At 48.6% G+C, this 23,874-nt stretch overlaps 1 protein-coding gene across 3 annotated transcripts in view; it reads left to right on the top strand.

The window, feature by feature from the left end:
- Nucleotides 1-9,418: 9,418 nt before the first annotated feature.
- The window catches only part of ctnnal1 (catenin (cadherin-associated protein), alpha-like 1), a 367,498-nt gene continuing 353,042 nt past the window's right edge, over nucleotides 9,419-23,874 (top strand). Inside the window, exon 1 of one of the 3 annotated variants that reach the window (XR_015078391.1) lies at nucleotides 9,419-9,641. Coding sequence is in view for 2 of the 3 variants with exons in the window: in XM_085987993.1 (XP_085844119.1) it covers nucleotides 9,555-9,641 (87 nt within the window). In the remaining variant the exon portion in view is untranslated. The remainder of the gene's footprint in view (nucleotides 9,642-23,874) is intronic. The other 2 variants (XM_085987993.1, XM_085987995.1) reach the window with 2 other exon arrangements.

Genomic DNA, 23,874 nt, shown 5'->3' with positions numbered 1-23,874 from the left:
CGCTCGGGCTCTTCTCTCTCTCTCTCTCACTCTCGCTCGCTCGGGCTCCTCTCTCTCTCGCTCGGGCTCCTGTCTCTCTCTCTCGCTCGCTCGGGCTCCTCTCTCTCTCTCGCTCGGGCTCCTCTCTCTCTCTCGCTCGGGCTCCTGTCTCTCTCTCTCGCTCGCACGGGCTCCTCTCTCTCGCTCGCTCGGGCTCCTCTCTCTCTCACTCTCTCGCTCGGGCTCCTCTCTCTCTCTCACTCTCGCTCGCTCGGGCTCCTCTCTCTCTCTCGCTCGCTCGGGCTCCTCTCTCTCTCACTCTCTCGCTCGCTCGGGCTCCTCTCTCTCTCACTCTCGCTCGCTCGGGCTCCTCTCTCTCTCTCTCTCGCTCGCTCGGGCTCCTCTCTTGCTCGCTTTGGCTCCTCTCTCTCTCTCTCGCTCGCTCGGGCTCCTCTCCCTCTCTCTCTCGCTCGCTCGGGCTCCTCTCTCGCTTGCTTGGGCTCCTCGCTCTCTCTCCCTCTCTCTCACTCGCTCGGGCTCCGCTCTCTCTCTCGCTCGCTCGCTCTGGCTCCTCTCTCTCTCGCTCGCTTGCTCGCTCGGGCTCCTCTGTCTCTCTCGCTCTCTCTGGCCCGCTTGCTCGGGCTCCTCTCTCTCTCTCTCTCTCACTCGCTCGCTCGGGCTCCTCTCTCTCTCTCTCGCTCGGGCTCCTCTCTCTCTCTCGCTCGCTCGGGCTCCTCTCTCTCACTCTCGCTCGCTCGGGCTCCTCTCTCTCTCTCTCTCTCTCGCTCGGGCTCCTCTCTCTCTCTCGCTCGCTCGGGCTCCTCTCTCTCACTCTCGCTCGCTCGGGCTCCTCTCTCTCTCTCTCTCTCGCTCGCTCGGGCTCCTCTCTCTCTCTCTCTCTCGCTGGCTCGGGCTCCTCTCTCTCTCTCTCTTGCTCGCTCGGGCTCCTCTCTCTCTCTCTCAGTCGCTCGGGCTCCTCTCTCTCTCTCACTCGCGCTCGCTCGGGCTCCTCTCTCTCTCTCGCTCGCTCGGGCTCCTCTCTCTCTCTCACTCTCGCTCGCTCGGGCTCCTCTCTCTCTCTCGCTCGCTCGGGCTCCTCTCTCTCTCACTCTCTCGCTCACTCGGGCTCCTCTCTCTCTCTCTCTCTCGCTCGGGCTCCTCTCTCTCTCTCTCGCTCGCTCGGGCTCCTCTCTCTCTCTCACTCTCGCTCGCTCGGGCTCCTCTCTCTCTCTCTCGCTCGCTCGGGCTCCTCTCTCTCTCTCTCGCTCGCTCGGGCTCCTCTCTTGCTCACTCGGGCTCCTCTCTCTCTCTCTCGCTCGCTCGGGCTCCTCTCCCTCTCTCTCTCGCTTGCTTGGGCTCCTCTCTCTCTCTCTCTCTCTCTCGCTCGCTCGGGCTCCCCTCTCTCTCGCTCGCTCGGGCTCCTCTCTCCCTCTCTCGCTCGCTCGGGCTCTTCTCTCTCTCTCTCTCACTCTCGCTCGCTCGGGCTCCTCTCCAATTCCAATTCCAATTCCAATTAAAATGCTTTATTGGCATGAAAGTTTACAGAGAACCATATTGCCAAAGCTTACATAGCAAAAAGGTACAGTTTTCCAACATTCTGTAGGTGTCAATCGATTTGACATTTGTTGGGTATATACAATATTACTTTTAAACAATATTAATTTTAAACAGTCTTTGTACTTCATTTGGTACGTTCAATATTAATTTTAAACAGTCTTAATTTTAAACAGTCCTCTCTCTCTCTCGCTCGGGCTCCTGTCTCTCTCTCTCGCTCGCTCGGGCTCCTCTCTCTCTCTCTCGCTCGGGCTCCTCTCTCTCTCGCTCGCTCGGGCTCCTCTCTCTCTCACTCTCTCGCTCGGGCTCCTCTCTCTCTCTCTCGCTCGCTCGAGCTCCTCTCTCGCTCGCTCGGGCTCCTCTCTCTCTCTCACTCTCGCTCGCTCGGGCTCCTCTCTCTCTCTCGCTCGGGCTCCTCTCTCTCTCACTCTCTCGCTCGCTCGGGCTCCTCTCTCTCTCTCTCGCTCGCTCGGGCTCCTCTCTCTCTCGCTCGCTCGGGCTCCTCTCTCTCTCTCTCGCTCGCTCGGGCTCCTCTCTTGCTCGCTTGGGCTCCTCTCTCTCTCTCTCGCTCGCTCGGGCTCCTCTCCCTCTCTCTCTCGCTTGCTTGGGCTCCTCGCTCTCTCTCCCTCTCTCTCACTCGCTCGGGCTCCGCTCTCTCTCTCGCTCGCTCGCTCTGGCTCCCCTCTCTCTCGCTCGCTTGCTCGCTCGGGCTCCTCTCTCTCTCTCGCTCTCTCTGGCCCGCTTGCTCGGGCTCCTCTCTCTCTCTCTCTCTCTCGCTCGCTCGCTCGGGCTCCTCTCTCTCTCTCTCTCTCTCGCTCGGGCTCCTCTCTCTCTCTCGCTCGCTCGTGCTCCTCTCTCTCTCTCTCTCTCGCTGGCTCGGGCTCCTCTCTCTCTCTCTCTTGCTCGCTCGGGCTCCTCTCTCTCTCTCTCTCTCTCACTCGCTCGGGCTCCTCTCTCTCTCTGACTCTCGCTCGCTCGGGCTCCTCTCTCTCTCTCGCTCGCTCGGGCTCCTCTCTCTCTCTCGCTCGGGCTCCTCTCTCTCTCTCTCTCTCTCTCTCGCTCGGGCTCCTCTCTCTCTCTCGCTCGCTCGGGCTCCTCTCTCTCACTCTCGCTCGCTCGGGCTCCTCTCTCTCTCTCTCTCGCTCGCTCGTGCTCCTCTCTCTCTCTCTCTCTCGCTGGCTCGGGCTCCTCTCTCTCTCTCTCTTGCTCGCTCGGTCTCCTCTCTCTCTCACTCTCTCGCTCGCTCGGGCTCCTCTCTCTCTCTCTCGCTCGCTCGGGCTCCTCTCTCTCTCGCTCGCTCGGGCTCCTCTCTTGCTCGCTCGGGCTCCTCTCTCTCTCTCTCGCTCGCTCGGGCTCCTCTCCCTCTCTCTCTCGCTTGCTTGGGCTCCTCTCTCTCTCTCTCTCTCTCTCTCGCTCGCTCGGGCTCCCCTCTCTCTCGCTCGCTCGGGCTCCTCTCTCCCTCTCTCGCGCTCTTCTCTCTCTCTCTCTCACTCTCGCTCGCTCGGGCTCCTCTCTCTCTCTCGCTCGGGCTCCTGTCTCTCTCTCTCGCTCGCTCGGGCTCCTCTCTCTCTCTCGCTCGGGCTCCTCTCTCTCTCGCTCGCTCGGGCTCCTCTCTCTCTCACTCTCTCGCTCGGGCTCCTCTCTCTCTCTCTCGCTCGCTCGGGCTCCTCTCTCTCTCACTCTCGCTCGCTCGGGCTCCTCTCTCTCTCGCTCGCTCGGGCTCCTCTCTCTCTCGCTCGGTCTCCTCTCTCTCTCTCTCGCTTGCTTGGGCTCCTCTCTCTCTCTCTCTCTCTCGCTCGCTCGGGCTCCCCTCTCTCTCGCTCGCTCGGGCTCCTCTCTCTCTCACTCGCTTGGGCTCCTCTCTCTCTCTCGCTCGCTCGCTCGGGCTCCTCTCTCTCTCGCTTGCTCGCTCAGGCTCCTCTCTCTCTCTCTCTCTCTCGCTCGGGCTCCTCTCTCTCTCTCTCACTTGTGCTCCTCTCTCTCTCTCTCGCTTGTGCTCCTCTCTCTCGCTCGCTCGGGCTCCTCTCTCTCTCTCTCGCTCGGGCTCCTCTCTCTCTCTCTCTCTCTCGCTTGCTTGGGCTCCTCTCTCTCTCTCTCTCTCTCGCTCGCTCGGGCTCCCCTCTCTCTCGCTCGCTCGGGCTCCTCTCTCTCTCACTCGCTTGGGCTCCTCTCTCTCTCTCGCTTGCTCGCTCGGGCTCCTCTCTCTCTCGCTTGCTCGCTCAGGCTCCTCTCTCTCTCTCTCTCTGGCCCGCTCGCTCGGGCTCCTCTCTCTCTCTCTCTCTCTCGCTCGGGCTCCTCTCTCTCTCTCTCTCGCTTGTGCTCCTCTCTCTCGCTCGCTCGCTCAGGCTCCTCTCTCTCTCTCTCGCTCGGGCTCCTCTCTCTCTCTCTCTCTCTCGCTCGCTTGGGCTCCTCTCTCTCTCTCTATCGCTCGCTCAGGCTCCCCTCTCTCTCTCGCTCGCTCAGGCTCCCCTCTCTCTCTCTCTCGCTCGCTTGGGCTCCCCTCTCTCTGTCTCTCTCGCTCGGGCTCCCCTCTCTCTCTCTCGCTCGGGCTCCCCTCTCTCTCTCTCTCTCCCTCGCTCGCTCGGGCTCCCCTCTCTCCCACTCTCTCGCTCGCTCAGGCTCCCCTCTCTCTATGGGCGCGATCTTGCCAGCCCTGGGGAGGCGGGACTGCTGGGAAAATGGCAGAATCTGGGGGCGGGTGCCCAACCCGCTTCCGTGCCATCTTCCCAGGAGGCGGGTAGCTGACCCGCGCCGGGTCCCGGCTTCTTGGAGGCGGGAAGGGGATTAGTGCCACTTATCTGCCTGTTTATAGGTAGTTAACCGGCAGATAAGAGGATTATCCCCATTTTACCCACACAAGTGTGGGCTTCCCGAAGGCTCCGAACCCTGCCAGGGTCACCAAGGTGAGCAGTGGGTCTGCGGGGTGCAAAAGTGTGCTGTGAAGGTAAGTGATGGGTGCAAGTGTGGAGAGGTGAGTGGAAAGTGTTCGATAAAGTTTACTTACCTTTGTTTCTTCCTGCAGGCTTCAAGTGTTGGGTATGCGGAGAGTCTCGCACCTCTGCGGTAGAGATGACAGATGGCCGTTGCATTCTCCAATGCAGTAACCATCTAATTTCTGTTAAAGAAAGAGGTTTGATGAGGTCTTGAATTCAAGAACTCATCAAACTACATAGAATATCAGTGGTTGACAGTTTCAGAGCTGTAAAACTATGACAATTCATCTGTCAAAAACTTTTGAAAAATGAAACGTCATACACTGACGTTCTCTATCGAGGAGGCTCAAGCACGTGGGGCGATCCCAACCGAACTGACCCCCGTTTGGACGGAATTCCTCATCAGCGCGCGGCCCCGAAACCCCTCTCGGGAACTGCTGCCTCCGTGAGGAGGAATTTCTTCCCCCAGAGAGTGGTGAACCTGTGGAATTCTCTGCCACAGAGGGCGGTGGAGGCCAGTTCATTAAATATATTCAAGAAGGAGTTGGATATATTTCTTAAGACTAAAGGGATCAAGGGATATGGGGAGAAGGCAGGGACAGGGTACTGAATTTGGATGATCAGCCATGATCGCATTGAATGGCGGAGCAGGCTCGAGGGGCTGAATGGCCTACTCCTGCTCCTATCTTCTATGTTTCTATGTGCCTTTTCATTCTGCACGGAGGGGTTTCCTGTACGGGCTGTTCCTGCACTCTTCACTTTGCCATCTTCGTCTGTCGTCCGGACACGCCTTGGCGTGCCATCTTGCCATCCGCCAGAGGTGGAGGTCCCCAATGGAGGGCTCTATATGCGAAAGTCCTCCCTTTATCTATTGGGGACTTGGCCTGGACGATGTTGCACGGAGCAGTCCTGTGCAATTTGGTTTTAAGCAGGTTCGCGGACTCCCGGGCCGCCTGCCTTTTCTGTGGCCCGGAGGAGTCCGTGTTCCACGTTTATATGGAATGTGAGAGGTTGCAGCCCCTCTTTCATTATTTGAAGGGGCTGCTCCTCGATTTTTGGCTGCACTTCAGTCCCATGCTCCTGATCTTTGGTCACCCGGTGCTGAGGGGAGCGGACAGATCAGAGGACCTCCTCGTAGGCTGCTCCTGGGCCTGGCCAAAAAGGCCATCAACTGGTCCAGGCAGCGGGCGGTCGAGGGGGTCGTTCGGCCCGATTGCCTGCACCTCTTCCGCGGCCATGTTCGCGCCTGGGTGGCCCTGGAGAAGGAGCACGCGGTGTCCGCCGGCACACTTGAGGCCTTCCGCGACCGGTGGGCGCCGCGGGGACTGGAGTGCATCATCACCCCAGCCAACACAATTTTAATTTAATTTGTTAAGGTTCTTTTAAAGTTATATTAATTTACAGACTAATTGGTTAATCACCCCAACAAAAGAGTACACTGACGTACTCTGTAACCGGCTTTCCCTTAATTGGCCTGCTAAACCTGCTGGGCAGGCTTAACAAGGTCAATCAAGGAAAAATAGTGTGGGTTGGCCAGAAGTTGATGGAGGCGGGACTAAAACCCGACAAATGAGAGTCCTGCCTCCAAAAGCTCCCCATTGGCAAAATCCAGCCCAACTCTCCCTCTCTCAGACTCCTCTCTCTCTCACACTCTCTTCTCAAAAATCTTCTACTGGCATGTAAACAGTAAGAGGCTGGGTGGGGTCTATTAGGGACAAAGAAGGTGATATATGCTTAGAGGGGCAGGGCAAGGCTAAAATACTCAATGAGTACTTTGTATCGGTGTTTACTAAGGAGGTGGATGCTGACAAAATATCAGTAAAAGTGGACAAGGTAGAAGCAATGGAAGGGGTGAAAATTGATAGACAGGATGTACTAGAAAGGCTGGGTATGCTTAAAGTGGATAAGTCACCTGGACCAGATGGCTTGCATCCTAGATTGCTAAGGGAATTGGGGAAAGAGATAGTGGAAGCGCTGGCCATAATTTTCCAATCTTCCCTAGATGCGGGGGAGGTGCCTGAGGATTTGAAAGTGGCAAATGTGATACCATTGTTCAAGAAAGGGTGTAAGGATAATTCTAGTAACTATGGTTTAACATCAATGGTGGGTAAAGTTTTAGAAATAATAATCTAGGAAAGAATTAACGGGCATTTGGAGAGGTTTAAGCTAATTAAGGAGAGCCAACACGGATTTGTAAAAGGCAGATCGTGTTTGACTAATCTAGTTGAATTTTTTGACGAAGTAACAGGGAGGATCGATGAAGGGAATGCAATGGATGTTGTCTACATGGATTTTCGCAAGGCGTTTGACAAAGTACCATATAGAAGGCTGGTTAACAAAATTGAGACTCATGGAATAGATGGGTCAGTGGCAGCTTGGATAAAGAATTGGCTTAAGGATAGGAAAAAGCAAGTTGTGGTAAATGGCTGTTTTTCAGACTGCAGGATGGTTGACAGTGGTGTTCCCCAAGGGTCAGTGCTGGGGCCACTGCTTTTTTTGATATATATAAATGACCTGGATATTGGAATAAAAAGTAGAATTTCTAAATTTGTGAATGACACCAAACTTGGTGTGGCAAACAGTGAGGATGATACCAATCGACTGCAGCAGGACATAGAAAGGCTAACAGAATGGGCAGACAAGTGGCAGATGGAATTTAATACAGAGAAGTGTGAGGTGATGCATTTTGGCAGAAGGAACAGGGAGAGGCAATATACACTTAATGGCACAGTTTTAAAGAGTGTGCAGGGACAGAGGAACCTGGGCGTTAATGTGCATAGGTCCCCGAAGGTGGCGGGACATATTGAGAGTGGTTAGCAAAACATATGGGATTTGGGGCTTCATAAATAGAGGTATTGAGTACAAAAGTAGAGAAGTTATGCTGAACCTTTATAAAGCGCTGGTTAGGCCACAACTGGAGTATTGTGTCCAGTTCTGGTCACCACACTTTAGGAAGGATGTGAAAGCCCTTGAGAGGGTGCAGAGATTTACCAGAATGGTTCTGGGGATGGGGGATCTTGGCTACATGGACAGGTTGGAGAAGCTGGATTTGTTTTCATTCGAGCAAAGGAGGTTGAGGGGTGATTTAATAGAGGTGTACAAGATTATGACGGGTTTGGATAGGCTAGACTGGGAAAGGCTGTTCCCACTAGTTGAATGGTACAAGGACTAGGGGACACAGATTTAAGGTTTTGGGCCAGAGATACAGGGGGGATGTGAGGAAAAACTTTTTGATGCAGCCAATGGTGAGGACCTGGAACTTGCTACCGACGGAAGTGGTGGAAACGAAGACACTGAAATGTTTTCAAGGGGAGACTGGATAGGCACTGAGGGAAATAAACTTGCAGGGATACAGGGATAGAGCCAGGGAATGGGACTGATTGGATTGCTCGAGAGAGAGCCGGCATGGATTTGTTAGCTTGAATGGCCTCCTTCTGTGCCATTATGTCTCTATGACTATGACACTGTCTCTCTCACACTCTCTTTCTCTCTCACACGCTCTCTCTCTCACACTCCATCTTTCTCTTTCTCTCTCTCCATCGTTCTCTCTCACTCCATCTCTCTTTCTCTCACTCACTCCATCTCTCCTTTCTCTCACACTCCATCTCTCTTTCTTTCTCTCTATTTCCCCTTCTCTCTCTCACTTTCTCTCCTTCTCTCACACTCTCTTTCTGTCTTGCACTCTTTCTGTCTCACACGCTCTTTCTCGCTCAGTCTCTCTCTTTCCCCCTCTCTCGGTCTCTCTCTCTCTTTCCCCCTCTCTCGGTCTCTCTCTCTCTTTCCCCCTCTCTCGGTCTATCTCTCTTTCCCCCTCTCTCGGTCTCTCTCTCTCTTTCCCCCTCTCTCGGTCTCTCTCTCTCTTTCCCCCTCTCTCGGTCTCTCTCTCTCTTTCCCCCTCTCTCGGTCTCTCTCTCTCTTTCCCCCTCTCTCGGTCTCTCTCTCTCTTTCCCCCTCTCTCGGTCTCTCTCTCTCTTTCCCCCTCTCTCGGTCTCTCTCTCTCTTTCCCCCTCTCTCGGTCTCTCTCTCTCTTTCCCCCTCTCTCGGTCTCTCTCTCTCTTTCCCCCTCTCTCGGTCTCTCTCTCTCTTTCCCCCTCTCTCGGTCTCTCTCTCTCTTTCCCCCTCTCTCGGTCTCTCTCTCTCTTTCCCCCTCTCTCGGTCTCTCTCTCTCTTTCCCCCTCTCTCGGTCTCTCTCTCTCTTTCCCCCTCTCTCGGTCTCTCTCTCTCTTTCCCCCTCTCTCGGTCTCTCTCTCTCTTTCCCCCTCTCTCGGTCTCTCTCTCTCTTTCCCCCTCTCTCGGTCTCTCTCTCTCTTTCCCCCTCTCTCGGTCTCTCTCTCTCTTTCCCCCTCTCTCGGTCTCTCTCTCTCTTCCCCCTCTCTCGGTCTCTCTCTCTCTTTCCCCCTCTCTCGGTCTCTCTCTCTCTTTCCCCCTCTCTCGGTCTCTCTCTCTCTTTCCCCCTCTCTCGGTCTCTCTCTCTCTTTCCCCCTCTCTCGGTCTCTCTCTCTCTTTCCCCCTCTCTCGGTCTCTCTCTCTCTTTCCCCCCCTCTCTCGGTCTCTCTCTCTCTTTCCCCCCCTCTCTCGGTCTCTCTCTCTCTTTCCCCCCCTCTCTCGGTCTCTCTCTCTCTTTCCCCCCCTCTCTCGGTCTCTCTCTCTCTTTCCCCCCCTCTCTCGGTCTCTCTCTCCCCCTCTCTCGGTCTCTCTCTCTCTTTCCCCCTCTCTCGGTCTCTCTCTCTCTTTCCCCCCTCTCTCGGTCTATCTCTCGCTCTCTCTCTCTTACACCAGCAGTGGCCGCTTCCCTCGCGCTCCCGCCGGAACATTTGCAACATTGCAGATAGTTAAGCGGCTGTGAGTAGAAAGTCAACTAAATGCAAATTATTTTTTAAAATCAGGTTTCATTTGCAAAACATGTACTGGAATTACAGCGAGTAAAAGGGCAGAACATAACACTCCAAGCCGCCTTCCCACACATTGCAGAGCCCCACCTACCGCCGGAAAGAGACGCAACTCCCGCCCAGTGAGTGTCAGTCAGTGGGAGGGAGGGAGACGGGCTCGGCATCGCAACAGAGCCGCCCCGGTACAGTCCGCGGCATCATGGCTTCTTCCCACTGCAACACCGATTCCGGGCTGGAAATCAAAACCAGGTCCGTGGAGCAGACCCTCATCCCCCTGGTGACCCAGGTATGTTTGGTGGAAGCGGGGAGAGGGAGAGAGCGAGTACCGCGCAGAGTGAGTGAGAGAGAGTCAGAGAGAGAGTGTGAAGGAAGGAATCTCGGGGAAAGGCAGAGTGGAACCAGGCAGGAGACCCCTCGGAGTGCAGGAGCAAGTTGGGGGTTGGACATCAGAGGAGGGCCAGAGACCCTCTCCAGCAGAGAGGGAGGTTTGAGACCCCCAAAGAGGTAGAGCAGAGACACGAGACCCCCCAAAAAGAGGATCTGAGACTCTCAGAAAGCACGAGTAGAGACCCACATAAAAGGACCCGAGTGACCCCCAGAGGTATGGGAAAGTGGAATTCCTGGGACCCTCAGGAGCATGGGGGTAACATGTGAAATTAGACTTTCGGCATCTGTAATCCCTCCCGAGAAAGCGCCTTCCCGGGGCGGGGGTAAAACCGGTCAATGACCTCGGTCCCGCTCTGGTACAAGGTGGCGAGGGAGAGGTGATGGGGGTAAAGTGCAGCCTCATGCCCGAGGCTGGATGTCAGTCCCTGTTCCCATTGTCCCCAGCCCCGGGGCCGGCCTGCGGAGTGTGTGAAGAGCCCCTCTCCAGCAGGAGAGCAATGTGTTTTATGCAGAGAGAGCGGCTCTGACAGCACACTGCCGCCGGAGAGAGAGGCCACACGCGAGGGTTTATTGCCGCCCCAGAGGGAAATTCAGATACTTAACTCAGAAAGGGAAACGCAGAGAGAGAGAGAGAGCCACGCACTTCCCAGACTGGAGCCAGTGTTTTACTCAAAAGTTCAAACTCCGTAACTTTCAGAGAGGGCAGTGCGACTTTCACCGGACAACAGGGACGTTTTGTTTCCTGCTTTTTAAGCTCCTAAACCGAACAGAGCTTCTTAATTGCAAATGATCCAAGTTTACAATCGCACAGTTCACAAAGCATTCTAGGTTGAACGAAGGACCGTTCTGGCTTTTCATTCGTCGATCCGTCAGGAGGTGTTGGGCTGTAAAATTGACAAGGGCAACTCTAAAAGCGATAGTTTGAGATTTTTTAGAGCCCTTATCGCTCTTGTCTCAGCAGGTGTTTTAAGTCGAGAATAAGTATTCAAAATGTCTGTTTTACGATTTAAGTCTTTTGTTCAGTCTTCGTTTTAGTTGCCATTTGTGTTTTAGCAAATCCTACGTTTATGTTTAAATAATTAGGCAAGGAGATAGAGCTGAGAAAACTCTTAATCATCATCAAGTTTTGCCTCTTTTAGAAGTTTGCCAAATTATTCCCGATGTTTGCACGTGCTTTTGAATTCTGAATTTAATTAGTTAGTAAGTTAGTAATCTGTCATGTTTCTGATGTTGCATGAAATAGCTGAATATGTATTTCAATAGATAACATTGTAGCCTTTACCTGAGAAAGTGGACCTAGCAAAAAGGATTCATGACATTTTACATGGGTTGTAAACAATATACTACAGTAACTGCACAGCATGTGTTTAATGGATGTACATTTTTATTTGGTTTGAAAATTAAGATTTCTAAAAAATGTTGGTCCATAATTTGCTGTCAGAATAACGGCAAGGTTATTTATGTCCAAATGCTGCAGCAGCTTCAGGTGAAGGCAGGTGCGTGGTTAAACGTGGAAATCCAAAGGATGCTGTCCGCGATGTTCTCCTCCGCCATTAGCTTTGTGAAAACAGCATCTCGCTGTCTGGCTCACCATTGAAATGCATTGACTGGCATGAAGTTGCTGTATTTGCACAGTAGATACAAAGTAAACTCGCCACAGAAAGTTAAGCTGCGTCCATTTCAGTCTAAGCACCCTTTTAATGATGTGATAAGTCTTCATTACAGGTAGACTACCTTTTATCCGAACTTCCGAAAACCGAAACCCTCTAAAAACCGAAGGTTTTTTCGTTCAGCGTAAGTCGTGCGCACGACATGACCAGAGTGGCGCACGACTTACGCTGAGCAGAGGGTCAGCGTAAGTCGTGCACACGACCCCCCCACCGACCCCCCCGCCGACGCCGACCCCCCCGCGGACCCCGACCCCCCCCCCCGCCGACCCCACCCCCGACAAATTTCCCAGTCTTATATATAAAATACCTTCCGAAATCTGAAATTTCTGAAAACCGAAACACGGCTGGTCCCGAGGTTTTCGGACAAAGGATAGTCGACCTGTACTGCCAAACAACTTCTCTGGCACTGAAAATTATCTATTACAAGTGTGGACTCTCATTTTTTCAGGTTTTAATTGGAGATATTAATATAAAATTTAAATTTTTTTCTTTACTTTTCCTTCCTGATTCTTTTATCTCACTCAATCCAATCTTTCTTTCCCTCTTTATTTCTCTTTCTGTACCTAATTTGACATTGAATTCACCCACTCTAATTTACACTTCCTGCTCAGTCCTTGCACTGTTAATTTCACAATCCTTCAATCTGATTGGTTAAGGAGATACACAGTAGCTTTCCCTGTTCACTCAGGTCCCAGATGCCCGGTTTCCCCCGCTGCAACGTTATCAGCGCACACTTTCAGCAACTTGCCACGCAAAAAGATAAAAACCTGTACCTGCAAGGGCAAGTCTAACTAACAGCAGACGTCATTAGATGCTCTGATACAGCAAATTACGGCCCAATCTGACAGAAAATGCCATGTGCAGAGTGCGCAAATGGTGCATTTCTGTAAACATAGGGTTAATTTTAGAGGAAAAGGAGTATTTGGCTATTTCGAGGAAATTCTCTGATTCCATACTTTTAATACCTAGAAGGAACATTCATTCACTCCCAAGAGTGAAGAAACAAATGAATATTTACCACTTTAGGAGTTTGGATATATACAACTTTCAATGATGTGGTTGTAAAGTGTTTGGCCTGTGAGAGGGGCCTCGGTGCTTTTCCTTCAGTCAGTTTATTTCAATGTAGTTTCATTTAAGCCGATTCTGCCATTGGTAGAACTATTACAGTCTCAAGAGTTTGCTCTGTTAATCCTTTGTATCATAAATTTTCTACTCTCTTATGAAAGCTTGTTTAAGTAATCAGTAGTTATAGTTCTTTCTATTTAACATTTTTTTTGTCTTATTGATGATGTCTATCAATTGGCTTTCCACATAATAACTAGGCTTGTCTTGACTCTTCCATAACATAGTGCTGAAGTCCAGCTTTCTGATTCTGAAGACTTGTTAATGCTAATACCTGGAGCAACACCAGTGTGGTTTACAGTACTTTAAGTACCACTAAAATTTGCAGCTGCTCCAGGACATCTCGTTGTTTTAAGATGCACAGTGAGGCCAGATAATGAGATTTGTCCTGGTGTTGAAAATGATGGACAGATGCCAATTGTTGCCGAGAAACATTGAAAGTCGTCATGATGATTCTTCCTGCATTTACACTGCTAGCAATTCCTGAGGTGAACTTTGTGACAGTTTTACACTTGACTTATCAATTTGACAGGATTGGTCCCAAAGACCTTTCATTTAAACAGTAGTAAGAATATGTGCTCCAATTTGGATTGTTACCACAAGTGTTTGTTTTACTTCTCACATTAGCAAAGTAAACCCTTTCCAAATAAATGCATGCATATATTGTGCATTATTACTTTTGGATCCCATACCTCAGTAACTTATTTTTGAAAGTTACAGTGGGAAGTTTGAAATCAGTTCTAAATCAGAAGTTGAGAAAAGATTGAAATTCATTCTCTGGCTCTCTTCCCTCTTCCAATAAATTGCATTACCAACAATGTTTACACAGATGTGCAGAGGACACAATTAAAATTCTGAATGTGTTATTCTAATCGAGTGCAGTAGAATTTACAATTCTGTGATGGACAATCACAGTGTTTAATATTGATCTAAAGTAATGTAATTTGGGTTTAAATCTACATTTCTTTCAGAATAAAGTCTCCAGTGTAAACTGCTACATTTGAGAGAATACTCTACATATAAACAAACATCTCGGGCAAATGAGAATTTTTTTATGCAGTGCGTTATGATCTTTAATGCACTATCTGAAAAGGTGGTGGCAGCAGATTCAATAATAATTTTCAAAAGGGAATTGGATATATACTGGAAAAGGAGAAATTTACAGGACTATGGGCAAAGAGCAGAGGAGTGAGACTAACTGGATAGCTCTTTCAAAAGCCAGCACAGACAGGATGGGCTGAATGGCCTCTTTCTGTGCCTATGATGTGCTTCACTCTGGTTACTTTGTGCTTGCTGTAGCTAATCTATTGGCATATTTACATGTACTGTTATTCTCTCATCTGACTCATAATTCATGTCAGTGAAAATTTGTAATCCTGTATTTTAACTTATTCAATGGAATTAGTGATGTTCAGTTTTTATGACTTTTAAAAGCAACTTTTAATCACATAATAAAAATAGACTTTTGTTTAGAAGTTGTCCTGCATAAACGCTGCCATTTAAAATGGCCAACGCCACATTCAAAATGGTCAACCATTGAGTCATATACAATACAAACGAATCAAACTATTGTGCAACATCACAAAATGGTCATTTTTAGCTTTGCAAGCCTAAAGACCACTGCTGCCACATCCTCTATAGCATTGTATATAAACCTGGCTCAGCCAACAGTGCTTTTGCTTCTGGGTCAAAAGGTTATGTGTTTGAGTTCTAATCCAATTTAGGCTGACACTCCCCAGTGCAGTATTGAAGAAGTACTACCTTTGGGCTGGATGTGAAACCAAACCTAATGTTTAGGTGGATGTTAAAGATCCAAAAGCACTATTTGACAAGCTGGAAGTTCTTCTAGTGCCTTTGGTGCAGCCAAATATAAAGAATGTGGGGAGTACAGCCACAGTAATTCTGGCATTTGAAACAAGGTGGATATAGCCTATGCTTAAAAAACAACTTTCTGGGGAATTGAATTGGAGCAATGTGACTGGACTGATGGTCGTCTATGGGATTATGACTAGACCAATACCATAAGAGATGTTGGCATTTAAGTGAAGCCTTCTTGATTGTGCCAGAAACAAGAGAATACAGCAACTGCTCCTCATTCGGTATCAGTCAAAAATTTCCACATGGCAAAACTATATGAACAGCTTTTCCTGCCTGTGGAGCTCCCTGTCCCTTGTATGCAGACAAATGCAGTAGCTGGAGCATGCATTGCACTATGGGAAATCTGCACCCCAGTACAATTTTGTCATGTCTTATATGCACAGCCACTGAACTATACATACCCCAAAACTACAGTTATCCTATGAGAAAATTGAAATCATCATTATTAAGCCTGTCATGCTTAATAAACACTAGTTATGTGAATATTTCCTTTTGTCTTTTTGCTTTTAATATTTCTATTATTGATGCTAACTATATTTAATAGGGGAAATACCCCCGCATTGATCATTAAACATCCCCGTGCATATGAAATCATTCCTGCATGTCTATTATTTAAATGTTACATTTTCCCATCAGTTATCCTCTGGTAACTCTCAAGACTCCACTAAAATAATCCAGTGACTTTATAACCTTTGCTACCCTTTGTGTAAAACACTTTGGTATACGGAACAGTGTGATTTGCTTTTCTGAAATTCTGGAACAGAATTACTTGTAAACCAGTTATTGGAGTAGGAAAAAAATCTGTGTACTAGTCAAAAGTTAAAACCTTTATAAAGAGATGGGCGTGAAAATAAGATCAAAGACAGACTTGGACATACTGAAAGTTAGTAATGGAAGCTATTGAAAGTTGTATAAGAACCTGCAATATAGGTAAAGCTTCTTGGTATTACTTATTGTCAAGTGTCCCTATTATTTCCAGTGCATATCTTTTAATTCAGATATTGTCTTGTCAAAGAAGCATCAAGATTTGCATCAGATGTTATTGCTGATTTTTCTCTAACAATTATAGTGCGTTGTATCAGAATTTCACACCGCTTTCTTGAAGATTAATGGATGCAATGCCAGTAACTGGATCTTGTAACAGGCTCTCAAAACTTTGAACAGAGCCTTTGCTATGTGTAGAAAAAGAATCTTTGCCTTCAGTAACTCAGTATAATAAAGATACCGTATTCTATTACTGAAAACTTAGCTCACCTCCAGTGGAAGTGGTCTGCCTCCATTTTTAATTTATTTAGAGGAACAGATCCTCTTTGTTTCAATCTCTTTGCTATTGCCAAATTTAAAAACATAATCAGGAAATTTGGGATGTGGTGTTGGAGTGCCAATGATAAGAGTCAGCTTCAAGTTTGGGAAACATAGAAGATAGGAGCAGGAGTAGGCCATTCGGCCCCTCGAGCCTGTTCTGCCATTTAATGAGATCATGGCTGATTATCCAAATTCAGTACCCTGTCCCCGTCCCCAACCTTTAGAAATTGTTAACCAGTATAAGCCAAGTAGAGGGGGAAAAAACCTTGAATCAAATCTTGAAAGGATCATATATACCCCCGTTTCATCACTTGCAAATCACTATTTAGTTCATCTGAAGAATGTTAATAAAAGTGTTGGCCAACTGGAATTTGTTTATTTTGCTAAATTGGCTTAGGAATAAAGAAGAGTGGGGGCATTCTCTCTCCTTGGTATTTTTTTGTGAACTCAATTGTAATGTCCTGCATGATTTAGACAAAAGTGTGTATTATGTACTGTAGGCTTTTAAATTTCTCTCTCTCTGGATGTAGGTGCCGCTGCCAAGGCTGAATTGGTTGCCCTGAGAATGCAGTGGTGGGTCTTTTCCTTGAGCTGCCGCAGTCCTTGGGGCGATGTTACTCCCACAATGCTGTTAGTCAGGAAATTCCAACATTCTGACCAAGTAATGAAGGAATAACAATAGATACCAGGTCAGGATGTGTGTGGCTTGAAGTGGAGTTGGGGTAACTGTATTCCCATGACGCTGCTGCTCTTTGAGTTTCTGGGTGGTAGAGGTTACCGGGCTGGTGGGCGCTGGCAAAATAAGCTTGGTGAGTTGCTGCACTGCATCCTGTAGATAGCATGTACTGCAGCTGGTGATCGAGTCGTGAATATTGAGCACCAATTGAACAAACTATTATGTTTTGGATGGTGTAGAGCTTCTTGTGTTGTGGCTGCTCCCATCGAGGAGAGTGGTTGCGTATTCCATCACACTCCTGACTTGAGCCTTGTAGATGGTGGAGAGACTTTGGGGGATCAGCAGATGAGTCACTTGTTGCTGAGAACCCAGTCTCTGCCTGCAGTTGTAGCCAAGTTGTTGATATGGCCAATCCACATGAGCTTCTGGTTAGTGATGGTCCCCTGGATGTTGATCAGGTGGGGGATTAAGCTTTGGTGGTGCTGTTGAAGTTCTGGCGTTGATCTCTAGGCTTTCTCTTGTTGCAGAAGGTCGCTGCCTGGCCCTTGTATGGCACGAATGTTAGCTGCCACTTGTAAGCCCAAGCCTGATGTTATCCAGGTCCTGCTGTAGGTAGGCATGGGCTGTTTCATTACCCGAAGAATTGTTAGTCAAGATGCACAGTGTAGAATTATCGGTGAATGGCTCCAATCCTGATCTTATTACAGAAGGAAAGTAATTGAAGTAGCTGAAGATGGTTGGGCCAAGAACGTTGTCCTGAGGCTGTCCACCAGCAGCGTTCCAGATCTGGTGTGATTGGCTTCCGATAGCTATGCCATTTTCCCCATGACTCCCAATGATCATAGTTTTACTAGGGCTCTTTGGTGTCATACCTGGTCAGATGTTGCCTTGATGTCAAGGGCAGTTGCTCTCTTCTCTCCTCCAGCATCCATCTCTTGTGCCCATGTCTGTGATTAGGTATGGAACGTTGTGCTTTCGGCAGAACCTGAACTGAGCAATGGTGAGCAGGTTATTGGAGGGTTGGTGTTGCTACTCAATAATAACCTGCTGGTAGCATAAATGGTTACATCTTGCATCACTAGAATCAGCAGTTATTAAGATGATGTGTAATTTTCTTTAATGAAGCTAGAAAATGTGAATAATTCATATCAAGCCAGAGCAGTTCATGATGTTGTCAAGTGGTAAATAATCGTCTCTCAAATGCTTTGAACTCCTGAGCACTGAATATCCTGTGAATCTTTTACATTGCATGCTGTTTACCCAATTGGTAGCCTTTCAGTTTTATCTTTTTTCTAATTGCTAAATATTATAGAATGGAAGAAGTAAGTAGAAATACAGGACCCCGTCACTCGATGTTCTTTAAATAATCTCTCATTTCAAAATTGTTCAAATTGGTTATGGTATAAAGATGTTACCTCAGTCCATTTACCTGTATTTGTCATGCAGAACAAGTGGAAGTTATTTGACTAAAAGTTAAGTATAGTAACAGAAGTACAAAATAATTGTTTGTTTTTCTGAACACCAGCTGTTACGGTTATGTTGGTGAGGTATTGTCAAATTCTTTGTTGAGCAAGGTACTTAAAGATTCCTAGGCCTCCTCCTGTGCTGTAATTTCTATGTAAATGCTAGCTCCTTAGCTGAAGGTATCTAGTCTAATTTTATTTTCCTGCCTTTTCCGCATATCATGTCCTGGGGATGTGAAAAGTACCATGTAAGTACAAGTTTTTTCTGCTACCTATTTATATTCTTCATTTTTCAATTATCTTAGTGTCTCTGGGGCTAAATTGGACCGCCCCGAACACAGGCGCTGGGATCACGATGCACGATTAACCTGTGCCCGTTCGATGTAATGCAGGCAGCAGCCCATCTTCGTGCTGTCTGCTCATTATCATGATTTCTGCGTGCTGTTGATTGGCTGCATGCATCAACGGTGGGCCCAAAATCGTAACTTGCTAGCACTGCTTAAAGCTAGCCTGCACCTCTTAAAGGGGAGGTGCATTGTGGCTGGAGCAGGTGCTGGGAGTCCTTTTGTGAGCTGACTCTGACCTGGGAAAGAGCGAAGAATATCTGAACATGGGAGAGAGTTTTCTGACACTGCACTGGATGTCTTGGTGGATAGGAGACGAGACGTCAGGAGGCCCTCCAGACACATGGTGAGAAGGCAGTGGGAGCAGTTAGCCGCAGGGGTCAGGAGTGCTGCCCCAAGGACCTGGATGCAATGTTGCAAGAAATGTAATGACCTTGCGAGTGGACAAAGTCAGTGAATGCATCTACAAATGCCATATCCTACCAACTGCATCACTAGCCTCAGCACCTGCTCAATTCACCACACCCCATCACTCACCTACCAAAAATCTCATCAATCAGAACTCCTAACATTCATATGCTTCACCTCACCCTCACACATTTAACACTGTTGCAAGCCTCACATGCACATCTCACAGCTTGCACACGCTACCAGCTATTCATTCATGACAGCCACATCACCCAAACATATTGCAAGACACTCACTGACACGCTTCCCTCTCGCAGGAGAAAGTGGCACGCAACCGGAGGCAGCAGGAACTAACCGTCGGGGGAGAGGCGTGCCTGCATGCTCTAACCCCCATGGAGGAGACGGTGCTGCCATTATTGGAAGGACCATTGCTGAGGCCGAGGCCAGCGGTGGGGCTGAATCCATTGAAGATGACAATCTACTCATACCTGATCCTCCTCCTCACATACCACTTCCCTTTCATCCCTCAATCTCTTCTGAGTTAAAAGCTGCAGATGGTGTAAGCATGCACCTCTTGCCCTCCCATTCCTCACCACAACCATACCCTTGAGCCTTTTTCCTTTCAGATACCCAAGAAGTGCAACCTGGCCAGGCAGTGGAGGAAGAGCAAGAAGACAGTGATGATGAAGACAAACCGTCACCAATGTTCCCTCTCTTTATTTCGTGTGTGGTCCCTTTAAAGTTGCTGCACAGCATCTTCCATTGGCAGCAGCTTGTGAGCGGCCTGCTTGGGACCTCCTGATTCATGCGCAGCTGCGCTCCTTAGGGGAAACATTGACCGTCACTGGATTTCACACTTGCAGCCACCAGCTCAGATACTGGCACTCCGTGTAATTTAAAGGATAGCATGGAGAAATGCTTGGAGCATTGGGAAGCCTGCCAGAAAGCCTGCGTTCAATGTCAAGGAGCGTGGAGGAATCCGGCACCAACTTAGCACAAGGCTTTACGCACAGCTTGGAGCCCATCCTTTCCAGCATGGAAGTGGTGGCCAACTCCATCAGTACACTTGTGGACCCAACCATGATGCAGCGTCTGATGTCTCCGCTTCCATTGCAGTACAAGCAGCTTCCACCAAAAGTCTGAGTGCTGCAGTGGAAACTCAGACTGGAGTCATGCAAGGTCAGCTTGCTGCCATACAAGCTCAGACTGCTGCCATCATGGCTGTGGATACCAGTGTTCAAAGGGGCTTGGAGGGTGTCACATCAGTCCAGCAATCTGTCCTCCAACAAATTACTAGGATTGCTGAGATGCCGTTCTGGGGGAGAGGCAGTGGCTCCATGGAGTACGAGCCTGCTGTCCCTCTCTGAGGATGACAGCATTTGTACTGCCACTCCGCCAGTGCCCTTGATGTTGCCTGTCAGCCAGCCAGCCCAGACTGCTGCCGACCATGTGGAGGTGGTGCAGACTGAAGCCGGGTCTTATGGGCCAGAGCTGCTTGAATTCATCCTGCAAGGCCATCTGCAGTCACCTCCACTGAAAGTCAGCAGCCTTCCACCAGCATGCTGCAGCCACTGGGGGTAGCACTACGTCAGAGCACTAGGACAGGCAAAGGCACACGGAAGACCAACACCAAGGGAATGCACAAGCTGACTTTTGTATGCAATATGGCATGATTTTATTTATAAATTTTGTTTGGAATGTTTATTTTGTGGTGGATTTTATCTTTGCATTGTGGCCAAGAGGACGATGTGATGGTCAGTGACAGAGGGAAGGTAAGGAGTGTGGGACTGTTCATAGAATGGTTACAGCACAGAAGGAGGCCATTTGGCCCGTTGAACCCATGCCATCTCTTTGCAAGAGCACTTCAGCTATTCCCACTCCCCTGCCCTTCCACCGTAGCCCTGCAAATATTTTTCCTTCAGGAGCTTATCCAATCCCTTTTGAAAGCCATGATTGAGTCTGCCTCCACCACCCTTTCAGGCAGTGCATTCCAGACCCTAACCACTCACTGCGTAAAAAAGTTTTTCCCATGTCACCTTTTATTCTTTTGCTAATCACCTTAAATCTGTGTCCTCTGATTCTCGACCCTTCTGCCAATGGGAACAGTTTCTCTCTATCTACTCTGTGTAAACCTGTCATGATTTTGAAAACCTCTATCAAATCTCCTCAACCTTCTCTGCTCTAAGGAGAACAACCCCAGCTTAGAGTCATAAAGTTATACAGCACCGAAAGAGACCCTTCGGCCCATCATGTCCGCGTCGGCCATCAAGCCCTGTCTATTCTAATCCCATTTTCCAGCACTTGGTCCGTAGCCTTGTATGCTATGGCGTTTCAAGTGCTCATCTAAATGCTTCTTGAATGTTGAGGGTTCCTGCCTCTACCACCCTTTCGGGCAGTGAGTTCCAGATTCCAACCACCCTCTGGGTGAAAAAGTTTTTCCTCAAATCCCCATTAAACCTCCTGCCCCTTACCTTGAAACTATGCCCCCTGGTTATTGACCCCTCTACTAAGGGGAAAAGTTCTTTTCTAGCTATCCTATCTATGCCCCTCATAATTTTGTACACCTCAATCAGGTCCCCCCTCAGACTTCTCTGCTCTAAGGAAAACAACCCCAGCCTGTCCAGTCTCTCTTCATAGATTCATAGCTTCTCCAGTCTATCCACGTAACTGAAGTCCCTCATCCCTGGAACCATTGTCGTAAATCTTTTCTGCACCCTCTCTAAGGCCTTCACATCCTTCCTAAAGTGCAGTGCCCAGAATTGGGGACAATACTCCAGTTGAGGCCAAACCAGTGTTTTATAAAGATTCATCATAATTTCCTTTTTGTACTCTATGCCTCTATTTATGAAGCTAAGTATCCCGTATACTTTTTTAACTGCTTTCTCAATCTCCCCTGCCACCTTCAACAATTTGTGCTCATACACCCCCAGGTGTCTCTGTTCATGCACACACGTTAAAATTGTACCCTTTAGTTTATATTGCCTGTAGTAGTAGTAGCCTCCTGCTCCTCCTCCTCCTCCTTCTTCTCCCTCCTTCTCCTTCTCCCTCCTCCCACAATTTTGCCGCGGTGGCCGAAATACAGCTGGCCTGGCGGACTGCCACAGAATGAAGGCGTCATTCTGCTGCCAGGATACTACACGATGTTAGCCGTGGCTCAGTGGGTAGCACTCTCGCCTGAGTCATAAGGTTGTGGGTTCAAGTCCCACTTCAGAGACTTGAGCACAAAAATCTAGCCTGACACTCCAGTGCAGTGCTCAGGGAGTGCTTCACTGTCAGAGGTGCCGTCTTTGAGAAGTTAAACTGAGGCCCTGTTTGCTCGCTCAGGTAAACGTAAAAGATCCCATGGCACTATTTCGAAGAGGAGCAGGGGAGTTATCCTTGGTGTCCTGACCAATATTTATCCCTCAATCAACATGACAAAACAGATTATCTGATCATTATCTCATTGCTGTTTGTGGGAGCTTGCTGTACGTAATTGGCTGCTGCGTTTCCAACATTACAACAGTGACTTCAAAAGTACTTAATTGGCTGTAAAGCACTTTGGGATGTTCTGAGGTCATGAAGGGCACTATATAAATGCAAATAATTATTTTGTTTTAATGATATGCTACCTATGGTCGCACACCAGCTGCATGCTGAGAGAGTGGAATCCCCTTCGGTTCTGGTACATGGCAGAGTTGACGTGGTGCCCGCAAAGCAATGTGCATGCAGTCAATGTCACCCTGCACCGTGGGGATGCCTGCAAACCCTCATGTTCGCTCCACCTGCTTGCCTTTGGCAAGAGGGAATGAAATGAAGTTATCTCTCTTTGAATAGAGAGCCTCAGTGAGATCCCTTAGGCAACAGTGTACTGCAAACTGCAATATGTTGATAATATCTCCAGCACCAACCTGGAAGGAGCCAGACTCGCAAGATTATTGCCACAATCACCTTCCCAGACAGTGGAAATGGGGTTCTGGCCCTGCTCTGTAGTTGCAGTTGTGGCTGCAGTAGCTGGAAGATTTCAGTGATGTCCTCCTTAGTGAAGCGCAGACATCTCCAACATTGGTCATCACTGAGGTTCAGGTAGGAGAATGACTCCATATACTTGCCACAGAGGGAGTGCAACAAAGGTTCTCCAGACTGATTCCTGGGACGGTGAGATTGTCCTATGAGGAGAGATTGAGTAGACTGGGCCTATATTCTCTGGAGTTTAGTAGAATGAGAGGTGATCTCATTGAAACATACAAAATTCTTGCAGGGTTTGACAGGGTAGATGCAGGGAGGATGTTTCCCCTGGCTGGGGAGTCTAGAACCAGGGGTCACAGACTCCGAATAAGGGGTCGGTCATTTAGGACTGATGAGAAATTTCTTCACTCGGAGTGTGGTGAATCTTTGCAATTCTCTACCCCAGAGGACTGTGGAGGCTCAGTGAGTATATTCAAAACAGAGATCAATAGATTTTTGAATATTAAGGGAATCCAGGGAAAAGGATTGTGCAGGAATGTGGAGTTGAGGTAGAAGATCAACCATGATCTTATTGAATGTCGGAGCAGGCTTAAGGGGCCAAATGGCCTACGCCTACTACTCCTATTTCTTATTTTCTTATGTTCTCTGAACAACCTGGGCAGATATAGCCTCCTACTGAGAGCCCTCTTCCAGCAGCTTGCCCTACTCTGCATGGACCCTGCTCATTCTCCAAGTCATGCTGTATTCCAAGGGGAATTCGTACTAGTGCACCCATGTCTGAGAGCAAGTGGTTTGTGCAAAAAGTCCTTCAGCACCTGCCACACCACTCCCTGTAGACTTTTGCAACTTGAAACAACTATGAAAAGCACCAAACACCTGTATGCTGATTGATGTCATGATCTGTCTGCTCTGCATACTTCCGGCAGACGTTAACTGCACGCTAACGCCTTTACCAAGATGGTGCCCAGTGCACTTCGCATCAGAAGTGTGCGCGTGCACCATTTTGGATCCCTAACGACACTTGTGCCCAAAAAACGGGTGTTGCCGAGCCCAATTTCTCGTGCTGTCTCAGTAGTCACTTGTAATAAAGAATTCCATGTTGTAGTCACCTTCTTTGAAAAAGTTTTTGTAATGATAGTGCTGATTTTATACTGCTGATTGTTGCTACATTTTATTTCTGCTGTCTTTTATTGGATTTGCAACTCATTTCTATTTTTGTCTCGATAGTTTTTTTGTCTAAAAATATTTCTCTATTTTTCATTGTTTTGTAACATTACCAGCTGAGTTATTTATTGTAATACCTACTACCTGTTTGCCT

The sequence above is a fragment of the Somniosus microcephalus genome, chromosome 5 (assembly GCF_052327205.1).
Source record: "Somniosus microcephalus isolate GS21.2 chromosome 5, FLI_Smic_1.0, whole genome shotgun sequence".
In the NCBI taxonomy this organism is placed as follows: Eukaryota; Metazoa; Chordata; class Chondrichthyes; order Squaliformes; family Somniosidae; genus Somniosus; species Somniosus microcephalus.
This window is presented reverse-complemented; position numbering and strand designations above follow the sequence as displayed.